General features: G+C 28.8%; 1 protein-coding gene across 1 annotated transcript in view; it reads right to left on the reverse strand.

Annotated features, from left to right (window-relative positions):
- Nucleotides 1-8747: 8747 nt before the first annotated feature.
- The window catches only part of LOC129963621 (acetoacetyl-CoA synthetase-like), a 34203-nt gene continuing 21584 nt past the window's right edge, over nt 8748-21366 (reverse strand). Inside the window, exons 6-18 of the mRNA XM_056078103.1 lie at nt 21248-21345; nt 20991-21105; nt 20791-20872; nt 20542-20695; nt 20124-20201; nt 19401-19590; nt 15854-15976; nt 14911-15024; nt 13693-13818; nt 12625-12694; nt 11797-11855; nt 10809-11011; nt 8748-9176 (exon numbers count right to left, since the gene is read on the reverse strand). Of these exons, the coding sequence (XP_055934078.1) occupies nt 9039-9176; nt 10809-11011; nt 11797-11855; nt 12625-12694; nt 13693-13818; nt 14911-15024; nt 15854-15976; nt 19401-19590; nt 20124-20201; nt 20542-20695; nt 20791-20872; nt 20991-21105; nt 21248-21345 (1550 nt within the window). The 3' untranslated portion in view covers nt 8748-9038. The remainder of the gene's footprint in view (nt 9177-10808; nt 11012-11796; nt 11856-12624; nt 12695-13692; nt 13819-14910; nt 15025-15853; nt 15977-19400; nt 19591-20123; nt 20202-20541; nt 20696-20790; nt 20873-20990; nt 21106-21247; nt 21346-21366) is intronic.

Here is a 21366-nt window from a genome sequence, read left to right on the forward strand (position 1 = left end):
TGAGTTGTGTTGTAATGTTTCCGATTTTTTTTTTTTTTTTTGCAAGAAGCCCGATGAATTCCACAATTAATTTCAAGCAGCAAGCGTGTGTCACATGAGAATGATCTGATTACGTTGTGCAGTTAAGTAGCGTCAAGTTTAGTAAAAATGTAAAGAAGGAACCTTATTACTTGTTTTGTTTTGTTTTCCGAAATCTATTACTTTGTTTAAAAAACAAATTATAAAAAAAATATTTCTTATAAAAAACAAGTTTTATTTTCTTTATAAAATAGTGTTTGTCGAGTGTGGTGCAATTCTGTGAATTATTTTTTAAAAATTTATTCTAAGTATTATATGGTGACCGATACTGAATGATTGCAAATATTAACTTTTGATTTGTCATTAATGAAATTAAGCTCTTATTGTAATTTAATGAAAATGAATTATAAATTAAAATTTTTTTAAGTAAAATTTCAGCAAGCTTATCTTTATTAAAGAACATCTTGGTTCCATTTCAAATGTTTTGAAATGGTAACGCACCTTTAATTACGATCGATTAGATGGATTTTAGATTTTAGATTTGTAATCTATATTAATAACATTTGATTTTGTCTGAGCAAAACACTAATGAGCAGAACAATAAAATAGAAATTCCTGGTTAAACATAATTAATAAATTTTAATATATATATATATATATAAATATATATCTATACTTATAATAAAGCTCAATGTGTGTGTGTGTGTGTGTGTGTGTGTTGGCGCTCTACAGACCAGGTCATTTGACATAAAGCTACCAAATTTGGTACATGTATACCTTAGAGGTCGGGAATGTGCACCTGGGGTCCCATTTTTTGAAATTTTAATTAGAATTTTAATTATTAATTAAAAACTAACTTTCCCGCCAAAAAAATCTTCCATTTTAACCACCGCCACCTTTTTCGCCAAAATAATCTTCCATTTTCCCCAACGCCAAATGATTTAGGCTTTAGTTCTTTTTTTCTCCCAACAGTAATGAGGCTAGGGTTAAGATATTTCGGCGGATTATTTCAAACGATTCTGTTTATTTTCTTAATGTTTGATGCATTTAAAATTAAACATTGTTAATTAATCCATGTTTCAGATTCATTCTGAAGTACTTTTGAATTAAAATAACACAGAATAAAGGAAATTAAAAATGTCTAATCTGCATAGCGTTACCCCAACTGGCGTAGAAAAATTCACGCATTTGCGTTACCGTAAAAGGCGAAGAAAATTCACGCATGCGCACTGTGTTCTGATTGTTGGCATGGCAACCATTATCAACGGACGATTTAAATTACTTTTAGGTTAGTTGTATGCTTTTGTATGTAAATTGTATTTATGTTAGTTATACATTTTTTGTATATGCTTATAGTTTTAAGTACGTCGTTTTTTAAGTAGTTTTTTTTAACCTGTTTTCAATGATTTAAATTATTTTTAGGTTAGTTGCATGCTTTTGTAATTAAATTGTATTTATGTTAGTTATATATATTTTTTATATATGCTTATAGTTTTAAGTAAATCGTTTTTTAAGTAGTTTTTTTAGACCTGTTTTCGACCGATTATTTTAAACGATTCATTTTATTTTCTTAGTGTTTGATGCATTTAAAATGAAACATTGTTAATGAATCGATCCATTCATGATGAATCTGAGAAAATTTTGTTGACAAATTCTTGAGATATTACATAAATTAAGAAAGATATTCTTTAGTGCCCATAAAGTTTAAACGCTCAGTGACTTTATTATCAATAATCATATTATTAAAAAAAATGCTTTGTTTCAGTAAAAAAATATTATTATATTAATTGCAGATTAATTCTTTACACTTTAATTTAAAGCATAAATTCTACGAGGGGTAACAGAAAATGAGAGAGATACATATCACGTTATGACTGAAGGCCTTTATAATATTATGAGTGAATTATATGACTATCAAAATGTGAAGTTTTAAAATATTTTGCTGAAGAATCTATTAAAGTTGGAATTGCATAAAATATTTAATTATTAAAATTTTAACGAACATTCAGATTGGCGTACCGGCTGGTCGCCAAAGGCGGCTAGTATATATATATATATATATATATATATATATATATATATATATATATATATATATATATATATATATATATATATATATATATATATATATATATATATATATATATATATTTTCTTCACGGTAATTTCAGACTTACTATAGCATTTTAAATATATTTTCCTATTAGAGAAAAAAAAAAAAATTAAAAACCGTCGAACAATTTAGGAAAAATTTTCTCGCTTATTAAAGTGATATTATTAAAAAAATAATATTTTAAATTGCGAAATAGTGGAAAAACCATTTTTTGCAATAATATTTCAGGAATTATCTCGGGGAAACCTAATTAATTAATTAAAATTCCAATCAAAATTTCAACAAAATCTCCTCTAGGTATATATGAGCCGAATTTGGTAGTTGTAAGTCAAAATGTCTGGCGCGTAGAGCGCCAACAAGCAGAGATATGCACTGACTCACACATATTCATCTTTATTATTAGTAGAGATGTAAACTTCAAAAATAATAAGCAGAATATTTTTTAATTTAGTAATGAATCAATGAAAGAAATTTTGCGATTAAATATTTAATGAGACAATAAAAACGATTGCAGTTTCAGATTAATAAAGAAATCTATTGCTGAATTTGAAAAAAATTTTAAGAAAGAAATCTGTTGTTAAAATTAAGAAAAATTATTATTTTTTTATTCATTAAGTTGCAGAAAGATTTTGCATGTCAATTAAATTGATATAATTAGAAATAATAATATATAGATTTCTTTATACGGTAACGTGGCGGAAAATTTATTTTTGCATAACAATATTTTCAGCAATTCTGACGGGAGATGTTATAATTTCGCTTATGTTTTAATTAATTGAAATTCTAATAAGGATTTCAAAAAGAAAAAGAAAAATGTTCTGAGATGCACATTCTCATCCACAAAAATAAACTTGTACTTGATTTTGCAGCTTTAGGACAAATGGTTTGTCTTGCTGAGGAATAGCAAACACACACAACACACGCATGCGCGAAGGCACATAAATATATTGCTTAATTATTATTAGAAATTAGTATTTCGAAGGAATATTTATTTATTTTAATTTATTATAGGAAAGAAGTAGTTTACTCTTCCAAAAGAAACCGTCAGCAGAGAAAATTTAAAATTTATTTTATTAAGTTAAAAGTTTGGATGTTTCTTTATCTTTTTACAAAAGATTGTGTTTAATACAAATAACAAAGTATAAATAATTTTTTTTGAGGTTTTATAAATTAAAAAAAATAATTGGCTGACTCAGAATGAATATGAAACGATTAAAAATAAAAGAAGCATTTAAGCAAGAGTGACAATGTTACCGTCTGTTTAAAGACATGGAGATTCTGTGTTCTTTTGCGCATGCGTCAGTATGGTTTGATTTTACTAAAGTAAGGGTGAGATGAAAAGTGAACAGGTTTATTATTTATCAAGCAACATATAGAAATAATATCTGAGCTTCGAATTAAAAAAGAAATTGAAAATCAACATCAGAATAGAAAAAGTAATAGAAAAAAAGTGCCTCACAAAAATCTCCGGAAACTTGATCTTATTTATTGCGCACACCCGAAAAATTAGTAAGATCACCCAAAAGTGATAGCACACAAATCTAAAACGAAAAGTACCTTTTGTTTGTTTTTCATACCTTATCGATTCACAATGACCTCCGGGGGGCACCTCGAAATGAGGATGAGATGCTTCCGGCATGGTGGTTGGATCTCGCCACCCGGGAGGGTACACTAATAGGTGGGGGATCTGACTCCTCCCATCGATGACGAGACGTACTTCCTTCGGGGAGGTTTGTACCGTGGCCGATGACGGCCCTTAGGACTCAACCACAGTTCCCGCCAATGTTGCTGTTTCGGCGGTCCGGTCATTCAGTTTTATGGTTTAAATCCGTGTGCCTTTGTGGCGGGTCGGAGAGTTTGATGGTTATCGATTAGACTTATCGATTCACAATAAATAAATAAAACGCTTATTTTTACTTTCTCGTACACGTTGTGTAGAGAAAGTATTGTAATCGTCAAAAAATCCGAACTAGAGATTTTGACGAATCTCAACATTTTAGACCTCCATAAGTTCGAAAAACACATTTTTATGAAATATATGTCTATCAGCCTGTTCGTAACAAAGATAATTTAAAAACGTTTATAGCTACATGGATGAAATTTGGTATATGATCTTTTCCCGGAATTTATAGATTTCTATCAAATTTTAAGCAAAATCCGTTGATAGGAAATCTGGTTGTTTGAATATAAGCTAACACGATAACTATTAAACGGAAAGAGCTAGATAGATAAAATTCAGTGCGTTGTTTAAAATGTATAGTGTAGACAGCTATTAAATTTTGAGCTAAATCCAACAAGCGGTTGATCGTCTGTCAGTCTGCACTTTTAGAAACTTGTTTTCCCCGATAACTCAAAAACGACTAACTTTAATATATCAAATTTGGTATGGGATTTTGTGACTGCAAGAGTAGTTTTGTGCCAAATTTTAGTTTCAATCGGTTACGGAAAATATGCTTAGAGCGCAAATTCAGATACTATTAACCGCAAACCAGAGATCAACCAAAAATAATTGCCAAAAAACAAACAAACTCGCCAAGACTTACACGATGGATTCAGTAGATGCTAAATTCACGCCAAAAGTTAATATTTCGTAACTATTGTACGCCAATGCCATGCAAAGCATTCTCTGAGATAACACATTTATCATAGAGTAAGCGAGAAAGTTTTAGGGAGACCACTCCTGCTGGTTTGTTTTTTAATAGCTTCATATTCATTTCGAAATATTCCCTAATTTTGGGTGCAGCTTACTAATCAATAATTATTATTATATAATAATTATTTTCAACTTTTTTTGCCCAATCGATATTTATTATCGTTTAAATTTTGATTATATTGATGAACAGCAAATACGTATATCAATTATATATGCTAATCCAATGAGTGTTCGGTTATTTTAAGTATACTTCCTCCTTGCTCAACCACTCCTACAAGAAATTATAATTTTTTATTTCCATTTTATTCGAATCATTTTGTATTTTTGTTTTCGATCTCCTTCCATGTTGGTATTTCAGGAAATGAGCAAGCAACGCACAGCTGTAAAGTGAGCTAATGAATTTTCCAACCCATTTATTATGTTCGAAATGCGAACAGCCATTTGTCATTGGTATTCCAGCCAATGCAAGGACCGTGAAGCAAAAAGATAAACAGCGCGTTTCATTCTGTCGAAACCGGTAGTGAAGCGACTTTTAAGAATGGATATTGATTTCTGTTGTCTCTAGCAATAATATTTACTCATTATTAAGTATATTTTTCGATTCATTTCCATTTTGGAAGCTGGAAATTCGTTTCTTGTTATGCCTCTTAATGAGATTACGTTCAAGACGAATTTTTTGAAAAACGTTCGAAAATAATAACATTTTTGAATATTTATATGAAAAAGATTGAAAAAACACACCCATGAAACCAAAATATACCAATAAAGTGGCAAACGTTTTTTTAAAAATTGGAAAAATTGAGGCTTTTTTTTTGGTAAGAGGTAAAGCAAAAGTTTTCTTGTTTAGTGCTTTGTCAAATGATTTGCTGAAATTTTTGCAGATAGCTTGAGAAATATATTATCTTGTTCCTAAAACCATTACATGTATTTCGATCAGTTTCTTAAATATTGGAGTTTGACTGATAAATAACACGAAAATTTCCTTTTTTAGCATTAATACAACTATAAAATATTTTTAAATGAATAAATTATTTATTCTATAGTTCGGGAACTTCAGAATATATTGAGACATTTTTATATCAAATTTGAACAAAAATTATACATTACATTTTAATTTACGAGGTTTTTCGTCAGAAAATTCCATTATATTTTATATTTGATACCATCTAAAGATGTCAAATGCCATTAAAGAAAGCCTATGTAAATGCAAATGTAAAAATCAGTGTAACTTCTCAAAAGATAGATATCGAAACAAAATGCTAATGGTTTTATGAAGAAACCTGTTCAAACATTGAGAATATTTAGCAAAATATTTTTCTAATTTCGAAAAAAATCAACTTTTTAACGTAGTCACCTATTTTCAAGATGCTTGCCTCGATCACGATATTTAACTTTCACTATTTTACAGTTGTTCTACTTTTCGTATCGTATGTAGAATACAAAATGAAAATATTCTCACTGTAAGAAATGAGATCACGTGATTTTGATTATCTTGATGTTCGGAGACATAAAAAAAATATTATCTGGATCTTTTAAGTCTCGTGTTTGTTTGTTTTTGAAATACTATAATTTAAAAACGAAATGAGCTAGAGAGAAGAAATTTAACCTGCAATGTTTACATGACGGTTGTGGATTTCTGTCAAATTTTATTCGAAATTCGTCAACGGAAAGTATAAATGGGTAATTTAACCATGAAAAGAGTTACAAAGATAAAGTTCAGCATTTGACTATATTATTTAAAGTATAGATTAGTACAGAATTTTTATCGAATCCTCAATTTTCTGACTGTTTCTTTAAAAGTTCAAGTAAATATAATATCTCAAAAACACAATAAACAAGATAAATGAAATTTAATAAGTGATTTTTACATTAAAATTGGTAGAACGATATTAAATTTTGGATACTATCGGTCTATGGAAATAGGTATCCCTACTCTGTTTTTTTTACTATTCTTCGTTACTCTACGGATCTAAACACAAAAAGCGAAATATTGTATAACTCAAGCTTTTCATTGTCCTATTGGTAGTCTGCTTACAAAATCACTGCCATTTTTCATTTGAATCTCAGCCAGCTCGTTGCTCTCAGTTTTGTTTACGTAATGTTAACACCTCTTTACCAAATTTTAATCAATAAATGTCAGACGTGTTTAAATAAGTAGTAGATTATAATTGCAGGGGCATGAAGCGGTGTTATGATATGTAAGCATATGAGAAAGTAGAGGGGATTCTAAAATTAACGGTGGTTTATTTGCAGACAGGGTTGATATAAGTGTCCAAAATCGATATGAGACGTTTAAGTGTGAAATGACGCATAAAACCAGCGACAATGTTCTTTACAAAACTTTCTTATATATTTTCTAATTAATGTTTTAGCCCTCCTCCCTTCCTCCACAAAAAATTGTGAACTTTGTTTAAGGTTGAAATGAATTGCATGGCATAAGCAAATAATAATTACGAAACATAGATATTTGCGGCGAATCAAATATTTTTTTGAATCTCTCGTGACAATATGTATTTTGGATCCTTTCTAGACGACTGAATAGAACCAAAATTTGACACAAAACTACAGTTGATGTCATAAGATAATTTATTGAATTTCTTTAATTTAAGTAAATGCATTTATGATTATGTTTACATGCATTCGAAAGTACAGAACGACAGACGTTCAACTATTGATTTGATTTAAAATTTGATAAGAATCTATATTTTAGACGAATCCATGTACCAAATTTTATGTATCTAGTTTTTTGCTTTTTGGCGTTATCGAATTCACGTGTAATCAAACAGCCAGATTTCCTGCAGACAGAATTCGTTCAACATTTGAACGAAATCTATAAATTTGGGCGTAAGTCTACATATCAAATTTCATCCATCAATATCAAAACGTTTTTGAGTTATCATTTTCATAGACAAATATCATGTCAAAAATGTGTTTTTTGAGCCTAAAAAGATTTGAATGTCCGGAGATCCGTGAAAATGTCTAGTTGGCTTTTTCTATGATTACAATACTTTCTCAATATTTCGTATAAGAGAAAGTAAAAAAAAAAAAAAAAAAAAAAAAAGGATCGGTGCAATTTATTGTACAAAATATTGTACACTGTACAAAATACTGTATTGGTTTATTTTGCTGTGATAAAGATTTTAGAGTTTAAAGATTATTAATTATAAAGTTGCATAAATTAAGAATTAGTGAAATTAAAAGAGTTTTAAGCTTTCTAATAAAATGAACATGTAGAATAACAATAAAATAAGCTAGGGTGATCTATTTTAGTCTGGTCATATTTTACAGATTTTTTTTCTGAATTATAGCCTTTTCTACCTTTCCATAACTATGCACATGGATTCAGATCTTTTAGAAATATAAAGAAAAATCAATTTTAATGTATTTATCTACACTGACAATCTGTCTCTTTTCATGTCACCATTGAGTTGACATTGGGGAAAATTCTCCTTAAACCAACATTTTCTGCCGCAATGGTAAATATGTATTCGCTTGGATGCTCAGGTAGCACAGCCTGTAGCACAATATTGTACGATATATAATATTATTCAATACTAAGCAATATTATACAATATTGCGAATATTGTTTTATATCATAAAATATTGTATAATATATATATGCTACTAGGGTGTATTAGACGTAATGTAGGACCAATATATTTTGCATCTGCAAATAAATTAAGCCATTTCTGCTGCATACTCAGTTTCAAAATAGCTTTGCAGTTTTGCTTATTATTATTATTATTATTATATACTATCAATTTTCGATACTATCATATAACTACAATGATTATTATCATTAATATGTCCACCACACATCCAATTTTTCATCAAAGTTTTAGATCTGTCGAAGGTATTTCAATCTATATCCTTTTAATGAATGCTTTATGGTGTATGTATTCCAAAATGGTAAGCAATAAAAGTATGTACTTTAATAGAAATTAACATAACTCAGTTGGATTTTTTTATTCACATACAATGGTAGAGTTACAGAATACCATAACCACACTAAAAATGTACAATTTTATATAAAAATAGTATTCTTTCCCTGTAAAAGTGATGAAAGAAACACAATAATGTGCGAAATAAATACAATTAGTGATAAACAGTCTTTAGCACACCATCTTCGTAGCATGTCGAAGTAAACCATCATGACCTTCACATGACCTTTCACGAATAGTCTCTTTTGCAGTTGTACTTTTCAGATCTCTGAAGATCCACTTTTTAGACTTAGAGATTCCGAACACCTGCTTAGAAATCTTGAAGTTGTGGAATATTCCAGTACTGTCGCAGGCATTCTGGATTCCTGATGTTATTCACTTCGGGTATGACGTTGGTGTTGACGATCTTTTTCACAACACTTTCCATTCGTTTTCCGTTCAGATTGTACTAAAAAGAAATAAGAATTAAAATGGCTTCACTTGGTTAATTCAAAAAAATGATAATCATATTTTAAAATGGAAAATAATAGGGATGCGACATTTATATGGTACTTATTGATAATGGAACTTATATTCGCATATGAAAATAAGAAAATATTAATATTAAATGTCTTAGTTATTTGTTTCACATTATTTTTAAAAAAATAAAGCGAAATAAGAATCATACTTTGTAGTATAACGCGAGGTAAAACTTATTAAAAAGTTCTGTGTAATTAAAAAAAAAATCTTGCTTTCTATAAAGATCATCCTTTTCTGTTTTAAAAAATCTGAATCAAAATTCGCGATATCTGAATTTTTCGTCAAAATCTAAATGTTCTAGATGGTAGATTTTTAGGAAAAAACTTCCTTTGAAACAAAATTTTGCAAATTATTTTCAAGAAATTTGCTAAAACTGAAAAAAAAAAAAAATGACTGTGAAGATTTAAGAAGCATCAAATATTATTTCCTGCATTTCAGATTATTTTTATGCAATATTTTGTTTTCGTATTATAAATGAAGAGCTATGTATGTACAAGTATGTATGTATTCAGAGATCCAAAAATGTTTTCGAGCTGCAGTTAGACAAAAAATTAATGGATTAAAAAACTTATTTGGAATCTTAGATTCCTTTGCCAAATATATCAACCGCTAATCTAATTGAGGACTAAATATGAGGACTAAAATATTTCCATGAAATATTCCCATGAAATTTCCATAAAATATTTCCATGACCTGCACGATAAATTTCTATTCTTCTTTGCACTGATACTTTTAAAATTAAAGATGGGCAATTTCCTGTAGCGGAAAACTATCATTCAAAGTTTATATTAATATAATTCAAATAAAAATATTATTATTTAACATCGCCAAGAAGAGTTATTCATTTTTTGCGAATGTATGTAATTCTTCTTAACAAACGGCAAGGGATAGAAAGCGTCTCTAAGCACCAAAAATTGAACTTTATTAAGTTGACTTTTACGTTTATTCTGCTTTTTAGTCGTTATCTGAAGAAATATATTTTTGTAGGAATAAAAAGAGGTAGATTATTAGAGAGAGTTTTTTTCTTCCTATTAACATACATTTTATGAATATATGAAGTATTTTCAAAATCTGTGTACCATTTAAAAATGTAAGCTTTTTGATGGAAAAGGCTGAAAGTAATTTTATTTATTAAAATAGGGTTAAGCTGACGTTTTTCAAAGGATTTCTACACTGATATAGTTAGCTCATTTCTTTTGATTTATATTAAAAATTCCATCTTGGGAAAACATTTTTTTTTATTTTAATTGTTAGGGTTTATAGTGAATTTTTGCTTATACATACTATAATAGAATGTTTAATAAAAATTAGTTGTTAGTTCTGGCATCATCAATAATTAATGCAGTTTTTAATCCTTTCAACCCGACTTTGTATGATTAAAATTTTAAATCCCATGTAAAAATGCTTCTTCCTACAATAACCTATAGAAAGAAATGAATGAAGACCAACAAAGTCTGATCACTGAAATGTATTTGCCCATTAGGGCCGAAAAAGTTAAATAGATAAAATGAAGGGGAGAACATTTTTCATTTGAAATGAATTAATTTTATATTACTCTTACCGGAATATCCTTGACTTGCAAGATGACTTTTGGAATGTAGAAGATAGTGAGTTCCTTGAGGATCTTCTCTTCAATCTTAAAGGTCATGTCCTTGTCAAGGACGTGTCCATTCTTCATCTTGACGAAGAGGACGGCTCGACCATCTCCACTGCCGTTGCTTTGAGCCACGCAGATGCTGTCAGCTATCTCTTCAACGTCGTGAACTGAAAGTAAAATATTGCATTTAATTTTGAATTCTGGTATTTAAAAAATGCCGAAAACTGTTTAAATATAGTAACTGAAGAAGATTAAGTTACGCTGAATTAGTAGAGAATGGAGGTTCTTAATTTTAAAACTGAATAAAGGTTGCTTATATTTTTATAAGCAAAATTGCAATCAAACTTCATCAAGAATTTTTCACATGGAACATTCTTCTGCAAAAACTTGATAAAATGATTGATAAGATGAACAAATGAAATAATGAAATTGACTTGATAAGATGAACAAATGAAATAATGAAATTGACTTGATAAGATTTCACGCAACATAATGCAATGACATGAAAAATTTCATATGCTAAAAAGGTATTTCAATTAAGAATGAATTTGACAAAAATGATTAGAATATTCGAATACCCGTAATTTTAAAATTAAAGTGTCACTTGTTTTCTGTGTTATATCATTCTTAATTACATATTAATAACTTACATTTATTTTCCCAAGCGTCATATGTGCACAGATTTATCACATTTAAAATTTTTAAATTAAAATTAAGACGCTATAATTGCATATAAAAATTACGTAAAATTCAAAAACATTTCAAATGTTTAATGAGATTTTAGAAAAATCAAAATAGGTATGAAAGTAAAATCAATAGTTTCCTAATTGGAAGACAATACTTGATTAAATAGAAACGAATACAGAAAGTTACATTTTTTTGTTTTTTCACAATGCTTCTACATGATGTTTTCCAGTGTATGAAAAGGCAAAAAAGATCAGAGAATACTTACTAGCCCAATAAATTTCCTCTGACACAAATCTTTCTCCATGCTGTTTGATTGTGTTGTCGCTGCGAATAGAAAAATATATAAATTTGAGAACAAAGAGCTATTTTAATAATACAGATTAAAAAAATTAACAATGAATTCTTATGTAAGAGGGACATGTTTAAAGGACGAATCATAGACCTCAAAATTAAGTTTATAATAAATTAATGAATCTCTCTAATTTGACTTTGTGAGAAATTGGTAATAAACTACTATTACTACTAAACTACTACTACTCTTACTATTTATAACTATTTGTTCTATCTATTTTTATTTTTTAATTGTTGTTTTGTCTTGTCTTAAATCCTCTGAGAAAAGTTTTCCTCTGAATTTGTTAGGTTGAAAATTATTTTGAAAATTTATTTTGAGATGCAGTTTATACTCCTTCTCTTAAATCTCGAATGGATCAGTTTATTTATTAATTGGTTCCATTTTGTTATAAAAGTAGATTTACGAGGTGGAAGATTATATTATTTATGTAGCAAAGTTTAGAAGTCTCATTTGAAAGGAATATAGATACCAGAAAATAGAAATTAAGATTGAAATCTCTAATTTTCTTCTTCGCATCGCCAAATACGCCAACAAAGTCATAGCCAAAAATGAAATTGGCTGACAAAGTAGGCAACAAAGGCATAGCCAAAAATGAAAATGGCTGACAAAGTAGGTAATACTGCGCATAGGACTGATAGAAGAATTGCTGACCAAGCTTGTTTGGTTATCATATTGGCAGAAAACTCAAGGATTAGGTTATAGTAGATTTCAAACGAAATTAAAATATAAAATGAATTTTACCTTCTGCCAATGATGATCATGCCTCTGGTTTTGGGGTCAATCCAAGCTTCATCGCTTTGTGCCCAGACATCTGAAAAGTATTGGAGATTTCATGTTAATATTACTTCAATATAAGAAAATATGAATTAATTCTTTTATGAAGAGAAATATTATCAATTTAATAAAATAATCACAAAATAGATCAATAAAATAAAAAATGATTCTAAATAAGTAATAATTTATTCCGGTTAAAAGATGATTGAAAATAAATGTACAGATTTTTTGTTGCAAATAAAATTGAAATAATTTTTAATAAGACTGTTTTTGTCTGCACGGTAGTAAAAGAGTTTTGATAAAAATTATTTAAACACAAAGATGTACAATAATTTTCAATCTCTCCAGCATGATAGCGTAAAGGGAATTATTATTATTACTATTATTTTGCAAAAAAGAAAGGAAATTGGAGAATAAATGCACAAGCAGATCATGTGCTCTATGGACTCTTAATTGAAACAATACGATAATTAGATACCCGAGAAAGTAAAAGAATTAAAGATTAAATATTAAATTTTAAATAAAATTCCAGCCAAACACGTACTAATATACAATGAATAATGCAAGCATAAGAGTTATGACATAATACAAGTCAAATTAAAACAATTTATTTAAAAATATTTTGCTGAAAAATTTTGTAAGAACAATTTATCTAGGTTATTACTTAAAAAAATAACAGGTAATGAATTTCTAGCAAAAGAAAGTAGTCGCCAAAGATGGCTTATCATTGCCCATTGTTTAAGCTCCTTTTCAATAAAATTTTCTCTCCATGATATTCTTTATCTACATTGGACATAAAGCGTTTGTTTTTAGATAAAATGCTTAATTGTTATTTACAATTTCTTTATAAAATATGTGCAGCTTTATGTTAAGCCGACATTATTTAGAAGATCTACATTTCATTCACTGCCTGCGATATACACATTTTTGTTTCCTCTAATTATGCTATCCATGTCTGTTAATTTATAGAATACAACTTTCAAGATGGTTCTTCTTAATATCACAACATGGTCATTAAATAGATCAGGCACTTACTAGGGAATTTGGAGAGATAAGTATCTTGCATTTTGGAGCCATCTTCATCATTCCAGACGCTGACGGGGAAGGAGGGCGTGGGTGTTGCAATCACGAGTTCGCCAGATTTTCCAACTATGCTGTTTCCTGCAGGAAAAGTAAATAGATTGAAGGAAATGTTAAATTTTTATTAAAAAAAATTGCTTAGACATTTGTGCTCATAACAGGGCTTCGTTTTTTAATAGGTGGTCAATTTAATTTTACATTTCAAAGCATTTTTATTAAACCAACATATTATTCCTCCGGGGGGCACCTCGTAATTGAAGATAAAAAGCTTTCGCAGAGGTGGTTTATTTTCGCTATCCTGATGGGTACAGAAAAAGTAAGGGCCTGGTTCCTCCCATCTATAAAGGGGCGTATTTCCCTTGGGAAGGGTTGTACCTTGGCCGGTGATTGTCCTTTGGACTCACCACAGTTCCCGCCAGTGTTGTTGCGGCGGTCCAGTCATTCAGATTTTGCCGTGTGCCTTCGGGCGGGTCGGAGTAGCCAGTTTAAGGTTAAGGTAATAAACATGATTTATTTTAGTTATTTTTATTTTAATAACTTTGTGGATATATATATTTATCAATTTATCATACAAGAATAAAACAATAAGATTTTTGAAAAAATATTCATAATTTTAAGTTAATGATTTTATGATTTACGAATATAAGATTTAATTATTATGAAAGATCACAAAGGAATAATAAACTTCAATCAAATATAACATTAAAAATAATTATTTTATATGACCTATCAAGAATATAACCTATGGTATAAAATTTAATTAATTCATGAAAGAATAATCATTCATTAACTGATTAATCAATTAATGAATAAATGATAATTTATTAACAGATTGTTAATATATTTAAAGAGTAATTATTAATAACTTAATCTAAGTAATTATGATTTGAATAAGTCAGCGTAAACAGATGGTTCTAATATATTATGATACATTGAATTTGTATTTTTAAAAATTTATTTATGCGGAAACATAGCTAAAAATTTTTTAAATTGATTCATAGAATTTGCATTTTTTTAACTAACTTGATTAAAAAGATTTTTTTAATTGAGTTGCCTGCTGTCGTCCTTCATTTCAGGGGTCCTAGGCAACTGTCTAGTTTCCCTAATCGAAAATCCACCATTGTAAACATTTAATATCTGTTAGAATTCAAATGAAATTCGAATTAATCTTACCTTCGTCATCGAAAATTCGAATATCGACTCCCAATGCCGGACACTGAATCTCTGAACTGTAGACTGGTGAATTGTAGTCGAATCCGGAAAACACTCCAATGACTTCGGTAGCACCTGAATAGCAAAAACCAATTATTACAAAGAATATCATGATTTATGTATTAACAATTTTCTTTTTATCCAGTTCTCTAGCAGGAAATAGATCATCCAATCAAAAACACGGGTTGCCATACAGTTTCTTAAGTGCTAGAATTAATAATGACATGAAAATATTAATGAAATAAAGGAAATGGCTAATGTTGGAACGAATAGATACATGTTAGAAGCATAATTTCAACAAATAATTCAGTACTTGATCAATATTCATAAGTACTTATAAGATAAGATAATAAGATTTGGAATGAAATAAAGTAATGATATTAATGTAATGATTAATTAATGATTGATTAATTAATGAATGTATTTGATTTTAATAGAATTAAAAAATGTAAAGTAAAATCCAGAAAATGCTTTCCTAGAAATTCTGTTTTTGAAATGATAGAGGGAGATTCTCCTAACGATATTAATATGTCATATTGAACAGAAAGTAAAATTTTTGATCTTAAAATTGTGAATAATTTTGCAATGCATGAATTTTATGAAATTGTAAATAAATTATTTTATTTCGATACAATTAATTAAATACAGTTCAAATTGTTCAACTCTTTAATTGAGATATAAAAGAAAATGGAGTAAATATGCTAGATATTTTTGAGCATTGAAGAAGATGCTTAATTTCAATGTTTTAAATTAAAGTCATTCATAGTGGTAGAATTTTAAAATTTGATCCTCTTCTTGCCTATTTTAATATTTCGGAAGAATTATTTTATATATTTAAGACAAAGTGTTTGCTAAATGATGCACTGAAAGTGAAAAATAAAGCAAATATTGTTTGCAAACTCACCATATAAGCATCCAACGAAAACGTCTGGCTTCACCTTTTGTAAGATGAAATCTACGTTTTGAAGTTTAACTGGACTGGCGCCGATGGAAATCAATTTCAGATGCTCCAGCTTGCAATCAGGAGCTGGAATTGCAAATGAATGAATGAAATTTAGATCAATATGCAGTATTTAGCAATACGGTGAACTCAGATTAATTGTGGAATTGGGCGATGTAATAACCGCTCATCTTTCGGTATACTACTCCTTAGATAAGTGCAAGATTGAAAAGTTCTAGACGCGATATCCTGAAATTAACAGTATATACAACGTTTAAGTAAAACAAAGATTTATGTGTTAGGTGAAATCTCGAAAGGAACATATTTAAGAACTTCTGTAATGTAAATTTGGGAATAATAGAATATTCTTTGTAAAAAAAAATTATTATACTTCAGGGAATATTTTTGTTAAGGTGCAATTAATTTTTAGGAATCATTGTTATATTTTCAGAAACTCTGTTGTCAGAGTATTGAGATTTATAGTATTAAAAGCGTTTTACTATACATCACTTCCAATTTCTCATTTTTTATTCAAGTTTTTTAGCCGATTTTGTGTATTGTTTAAGGAAATTGTATTTTACTTAATTAGAAATTAAACATTTATAAAATTGAAAAATACTTCACAATGTGATATAAAATGAATATGATTTTAAATTTTTAACTGTTATATAAAAAACAATGCAAGTGCCTTACCAATGCTAATGTTTCAAAACCAATACCTTACTTTGCCTTTGGGAATATTAGTAAGGCATAGGTTTTGAAATTTATCAGTGAATTATCATCCCACTTATATACATAAAATTCCAAAAGTGAAATAAAAAATGTAAATCTGTTAAGGTCACAAAAATTAATTTTAAAATGTATCTTTGACTGAAATTTTATAAAATAAAAGTATTAATTTAAAAAAAGGCATAAGTAATAACTAATACTTTGAATAATTTATTTAGTTTCACATAATTAATTTTACATAGTTAAATTTATTTAAATATTCTTACTTAATTATTTCTTAAAATTTTGATCAATTATGTAAATTTTGAAGCTAAAGCCTTGCTTTTCGAAAAGATTATATACGGAAGGATTTCATAATTTTAAACCATGGTCATATGACAATGACGAAATTCGTCTAATTCAAAATATGTAATGTAATATGTCAGAAACATTTATACATATGATTTAGAAAGAGACCTTAAAGTTACCACTTTTAATTATTTAATAAAATATCAAGTCACTTATAGAAATATTGGGTGTGAAACGAATTTATAATCAAGCTTAAGAAATTCTATTAATATTCATGACAGGCATATTATTAATATAAAAATCCATACAAAATGTGCAAATTTTGTGCGGCTCATTTTTATATCACGTTTTTATATTTAAAAATCCATTAAAAGAATTGAACAAATATATTTCCGGTTCCTTCAAGGTTTATTGAAGCTTTTTTTGTCCAGGTGTGGTGAATAGTTAACCCCGTCACGGCCTACTGACCAAAGCTTAACATGCCCTTGATATTCAAAGAGCTTATTTCTTCTATTCAGTCGTACCCGCCCTTTTGAACAATGTTCTTTACAGAAAGATTTGCAGTTTTTATATTTTTTTGTTCAAATCGACATTTGCTGGTAAGATCAAGGCCAAGCAACTGGAAGTTTAACGGTATATTACTATTTAGTTGTCTTGTTTGGGAACCAGGTTTTTTTTAAAGGTCGTCAGGAAATATTCCAAATGAATCTTGCATTGTTATGTTTTGATAAGTGATGCATATATATATTGTTTTCAAGAGCTGATGTTGGCGAGACTTTGTTGATAAATGTTACTGACATTAGACAAAACATTGGCGAGATTTAATATGGTATTCGAAGGCCAAATTCAGATCTATACTAACTTAAAAGACATTCCACAGTCAGTTCGCAATAGAGCTTGGGCTGAAAACTTGAATACTCTTCAAATTTATCTAAAATACCGTGCTATGCTGAAGTGAATCCTATTAAGCTTTAAGTATTCAAATGAATATTGTGTGCGACCAAATTAAATTTTTATGTTTTTACTTTCTTGCATACGAAGTATAAAGAAAGTATTGTGATAGTCAAAATATTCGAATTCAAGATTTTGACGAATCTTTACATTTCTGACTGCTCTTTGTTAGAAAAACACATTTCTGGAAAATGTCTGTCAGTAACAAAGATAACTCAAAAACGATTTGACTAGATGGATGAAATCTGCTCAGAGGAAATCTAATTGTCCGGCTGTTTGAATATAATTTAATACAATAACTACAAAAGGAAGAGAGGCTGATAGATAAGAATCGATATACAGATTTAACATCTGTAGGCTAGGTGCCTTTCAAATTTTGAGTCAAATCCATCAAGGGATTGACCGTCTGTCGGTCTGTATTTTCAGAAACATGTAAATGTGAAACGCAAAGATACAGTGACTTAAATGCATCAAATTTGGCATGGAATTTTGTGACTACAATTGCGATTTTGTGCCAAATTATTTTTTCAATCAGTTAGGAAAAATATATCTAAAGTACAAATTTGATTTTTGGATACTATTAAAGGTATGCAAGGGATTCATCGTCACGAAACTTGCAAAGGATCACACAACAGATTCAGTAAAAATATTAAATTCGCTTCAAAAGTTAATATTTCGTAATTATTGTAAGCCAAAACTATCCAAGGTATTATCTGGGATAACACCTCCATTAGTATGAGAGAAAGTTTTAAGGAAACCGCTTTCATTGGCTAATATAGGATTTATATGTATATTTTATATCTAATGTTTTAATGATGCCACAAATACATTACGGTATTTATAATATATCTATAATATATTTATTACCTATAAATGCTGTTGCCATCATAAATCAAAAGAATCCAGTTTTAAAGATAAATAAAATCTAAAATATCTTTGTACTTATTTTCATTTATGAGATAATGGAAATGGCAATAAAAATATAATTTCTGTGATATTTTTTTTTGTATGTTTTAAGAAATGTCTATTTAAGTTTTTCTTCTTCCATAGACAAAATCCAATTTAAAAGCATATGAAACAAAATTTTGTCATCGTTTGTTTTTAATTTTTGGCATCAGAATCTTAATCCTAGATATAATTCTTCAGAATGATTTAAAATAGAGTTTCAAGCACGTAATGTGAATGTTTTAAAAAATGAAAACTTTCCTGATATGCCTATATTTTCCAAGCTTTAATCTTATCTTTATAGGTATTAATTCTTATTCGAGATGTGCAAAAATTTTTTGAATGATTCTGTGGCGAACTGTGATGAGCAGGGATAGAACCTGGGACCTTGTGGTTCGCAGCCGAGTAACATGACCGCGATACAAAAGCAATTGCTAGTGCAGCGTACCTGTTAACTGGCTTATAAGCTTTTCACAATAATACTATTTATTCGTTTTATATTTTGAAAATCTTTAAAAGCCTCTTAGTAAAAAAAGTCCGAGACAAGCAAAGACACAATTATAATTGAAATCTAAATAATCGAAAACATTAACTTTACCAGGCACGATGTCCTCTTTTTCGAAGGTATCGATGATGCTGGTAACGATGAAGGCGAAGGTCACCTTGTATTTGTCCATGACGTCCCAGAAAGTGTGTTTGGACAAGAAGCAGGGAAGACCATCGTACAGAAGAAGGCTGGATCCAAGCATCAGGTTTCCGACGTACAAATTCCACAAATTCCAACCGACCTGAATACAAAATGATAAATGTGTGTACAGTATTTTCGAAAAAACCCATGATAGAATGTATCCTATATATACTCACATTTTTTTGTTTCTTTGATTATATAAATACTATTTTTTGTATTACTATTAACTAATAAAATTTAAATAGGAAGCTCTTTTAATTAATATAATCATTTCTCTGAGTTAAAATAATTTTCTTTTCTTTATATACATAGATTGCTCGTTTTTTAAAAAAATCGAAGATTGAATTTCTCTCTGAATTTTCAATATTCAATATATTAATTAATCTTTTATCAACTTAAATATTTTTAAATCCTGTACTCAAATATAACGCAAGCATATGGTAAGTACACTAATGAGAAATTGTTAGAATCGTCCCCCATTATGTGTAAGAAATTGATTTCCTAATAAATAAATTGGTTAATTGGTTCCTAATATGTGTAATAAATATGTAACATTAATTGGTTTTGTTACGCTGATAATTAAGATTCAATTAATTAATTTTCAGTTAATATTAAAATCAGTTTTGTACTTACGGGTTGCATGGCTAGGGTCACAGTGGTTCGATCAAGATTGCAGTGCAGACCAAAATCTCTGAGAAGAGGCAAAAATGTCTGGAAAGAAAGTTTAAAAAAAATGTTAGATATGGTAGTTGAAATCTATAAATTAAAATTTTCAATAAAATCTCTTTAAAATTTCTGTTTAGAAAATAATAATGAAGAGGATTTTAAAATGAAACTGAAATTTCGTTTAGAAAAAATTATTTAGAGGATTTAAAATAGATACAATAGAAATTATTGCTTAAAGAGAAATTCTGAAACGGACGGTGTGAAATACATGAATATGAAGTGAAAGGTCTGAATACATGAAAAAGGATACAATTTCTCTTAAAACTCACACTATTTAGAACAATGCATTTTTTCTGTAAAACAAATTTTAAATAGTTTTACTCACTCCAGCAGAATGGACGAGACCCTTTGGCAATCCCGTTGTGCCTGATGTGAAATTAATGAAAACGGGTTGGTTGAATGGAAATTGTTCGAAAACAAGCTCAGGAATACTTCCATCAGGATTATAGGCCCCTTCTAGAAATTCGTCGAGGAAGCAGCTGTAAATGTAGGATATATATATAAATCTTTCACGTTCAGAACTTTTATAAAATGAATGAACTTTATGAAAAAAATTGACACTTGAATTTTTTACCTGTTGTTTACTGAGCTTATGTCCTTTAATTTGGAGCTTTCTTTGGTTGGAATGATGATTACTTTTTCAATGCATTTTTGATCTGAAAACAATAAAACAAAAAGTTGTAATTTCTTAATAAAATATTTTATTCGAAAAAGTTGTATTTATTTTTTGAATAATTATTTTTAAAATAAAGGATCTTGTTTAATTTTTTTTACCATTTACGATCTCTGGGAGTCTCTCCAAGATGTTAATCTCATCCTTATTGAATTGGAATCTGTCTACTGTGATGAGGAATTTCGGCTTCATGATGTCCATGATAGCTGCCACAGCCTGCGAATAGTATAAAAAAAATCATGTAAATCCACAGAATCCACTAAAGTAGATGAATTAATCAGGAAAAGTGAATGATCTACACCTGAAATTTTTATTATTATCTCTTACATTTGATTTAAATATAGTTCGGTTTTTTTACCTTTGCACCGTAAAATGGCAACGGACCACCAAATATGGCTCCCATGCTTGCTGCCGCCAACATTGCATAAATCGCCTCCCGTCTGTTAGACATGTAACCTGCACCAAAAGAAATAAATT

The sequence above is a fragment of the Argiope bruennichi genome, chromosome 3, assembly GCF_947563725.1.
Source record: "Argiope bruennichi chromosome 3, qqArgBrue1.1, whole genome shotgun sequence".
Taxonomy (NCBI): Eukaryota; Metazoa; Arthropoda; class Arachnida; order Araneae; family Araneidae; genus Argiope; species Argiope bruennichi.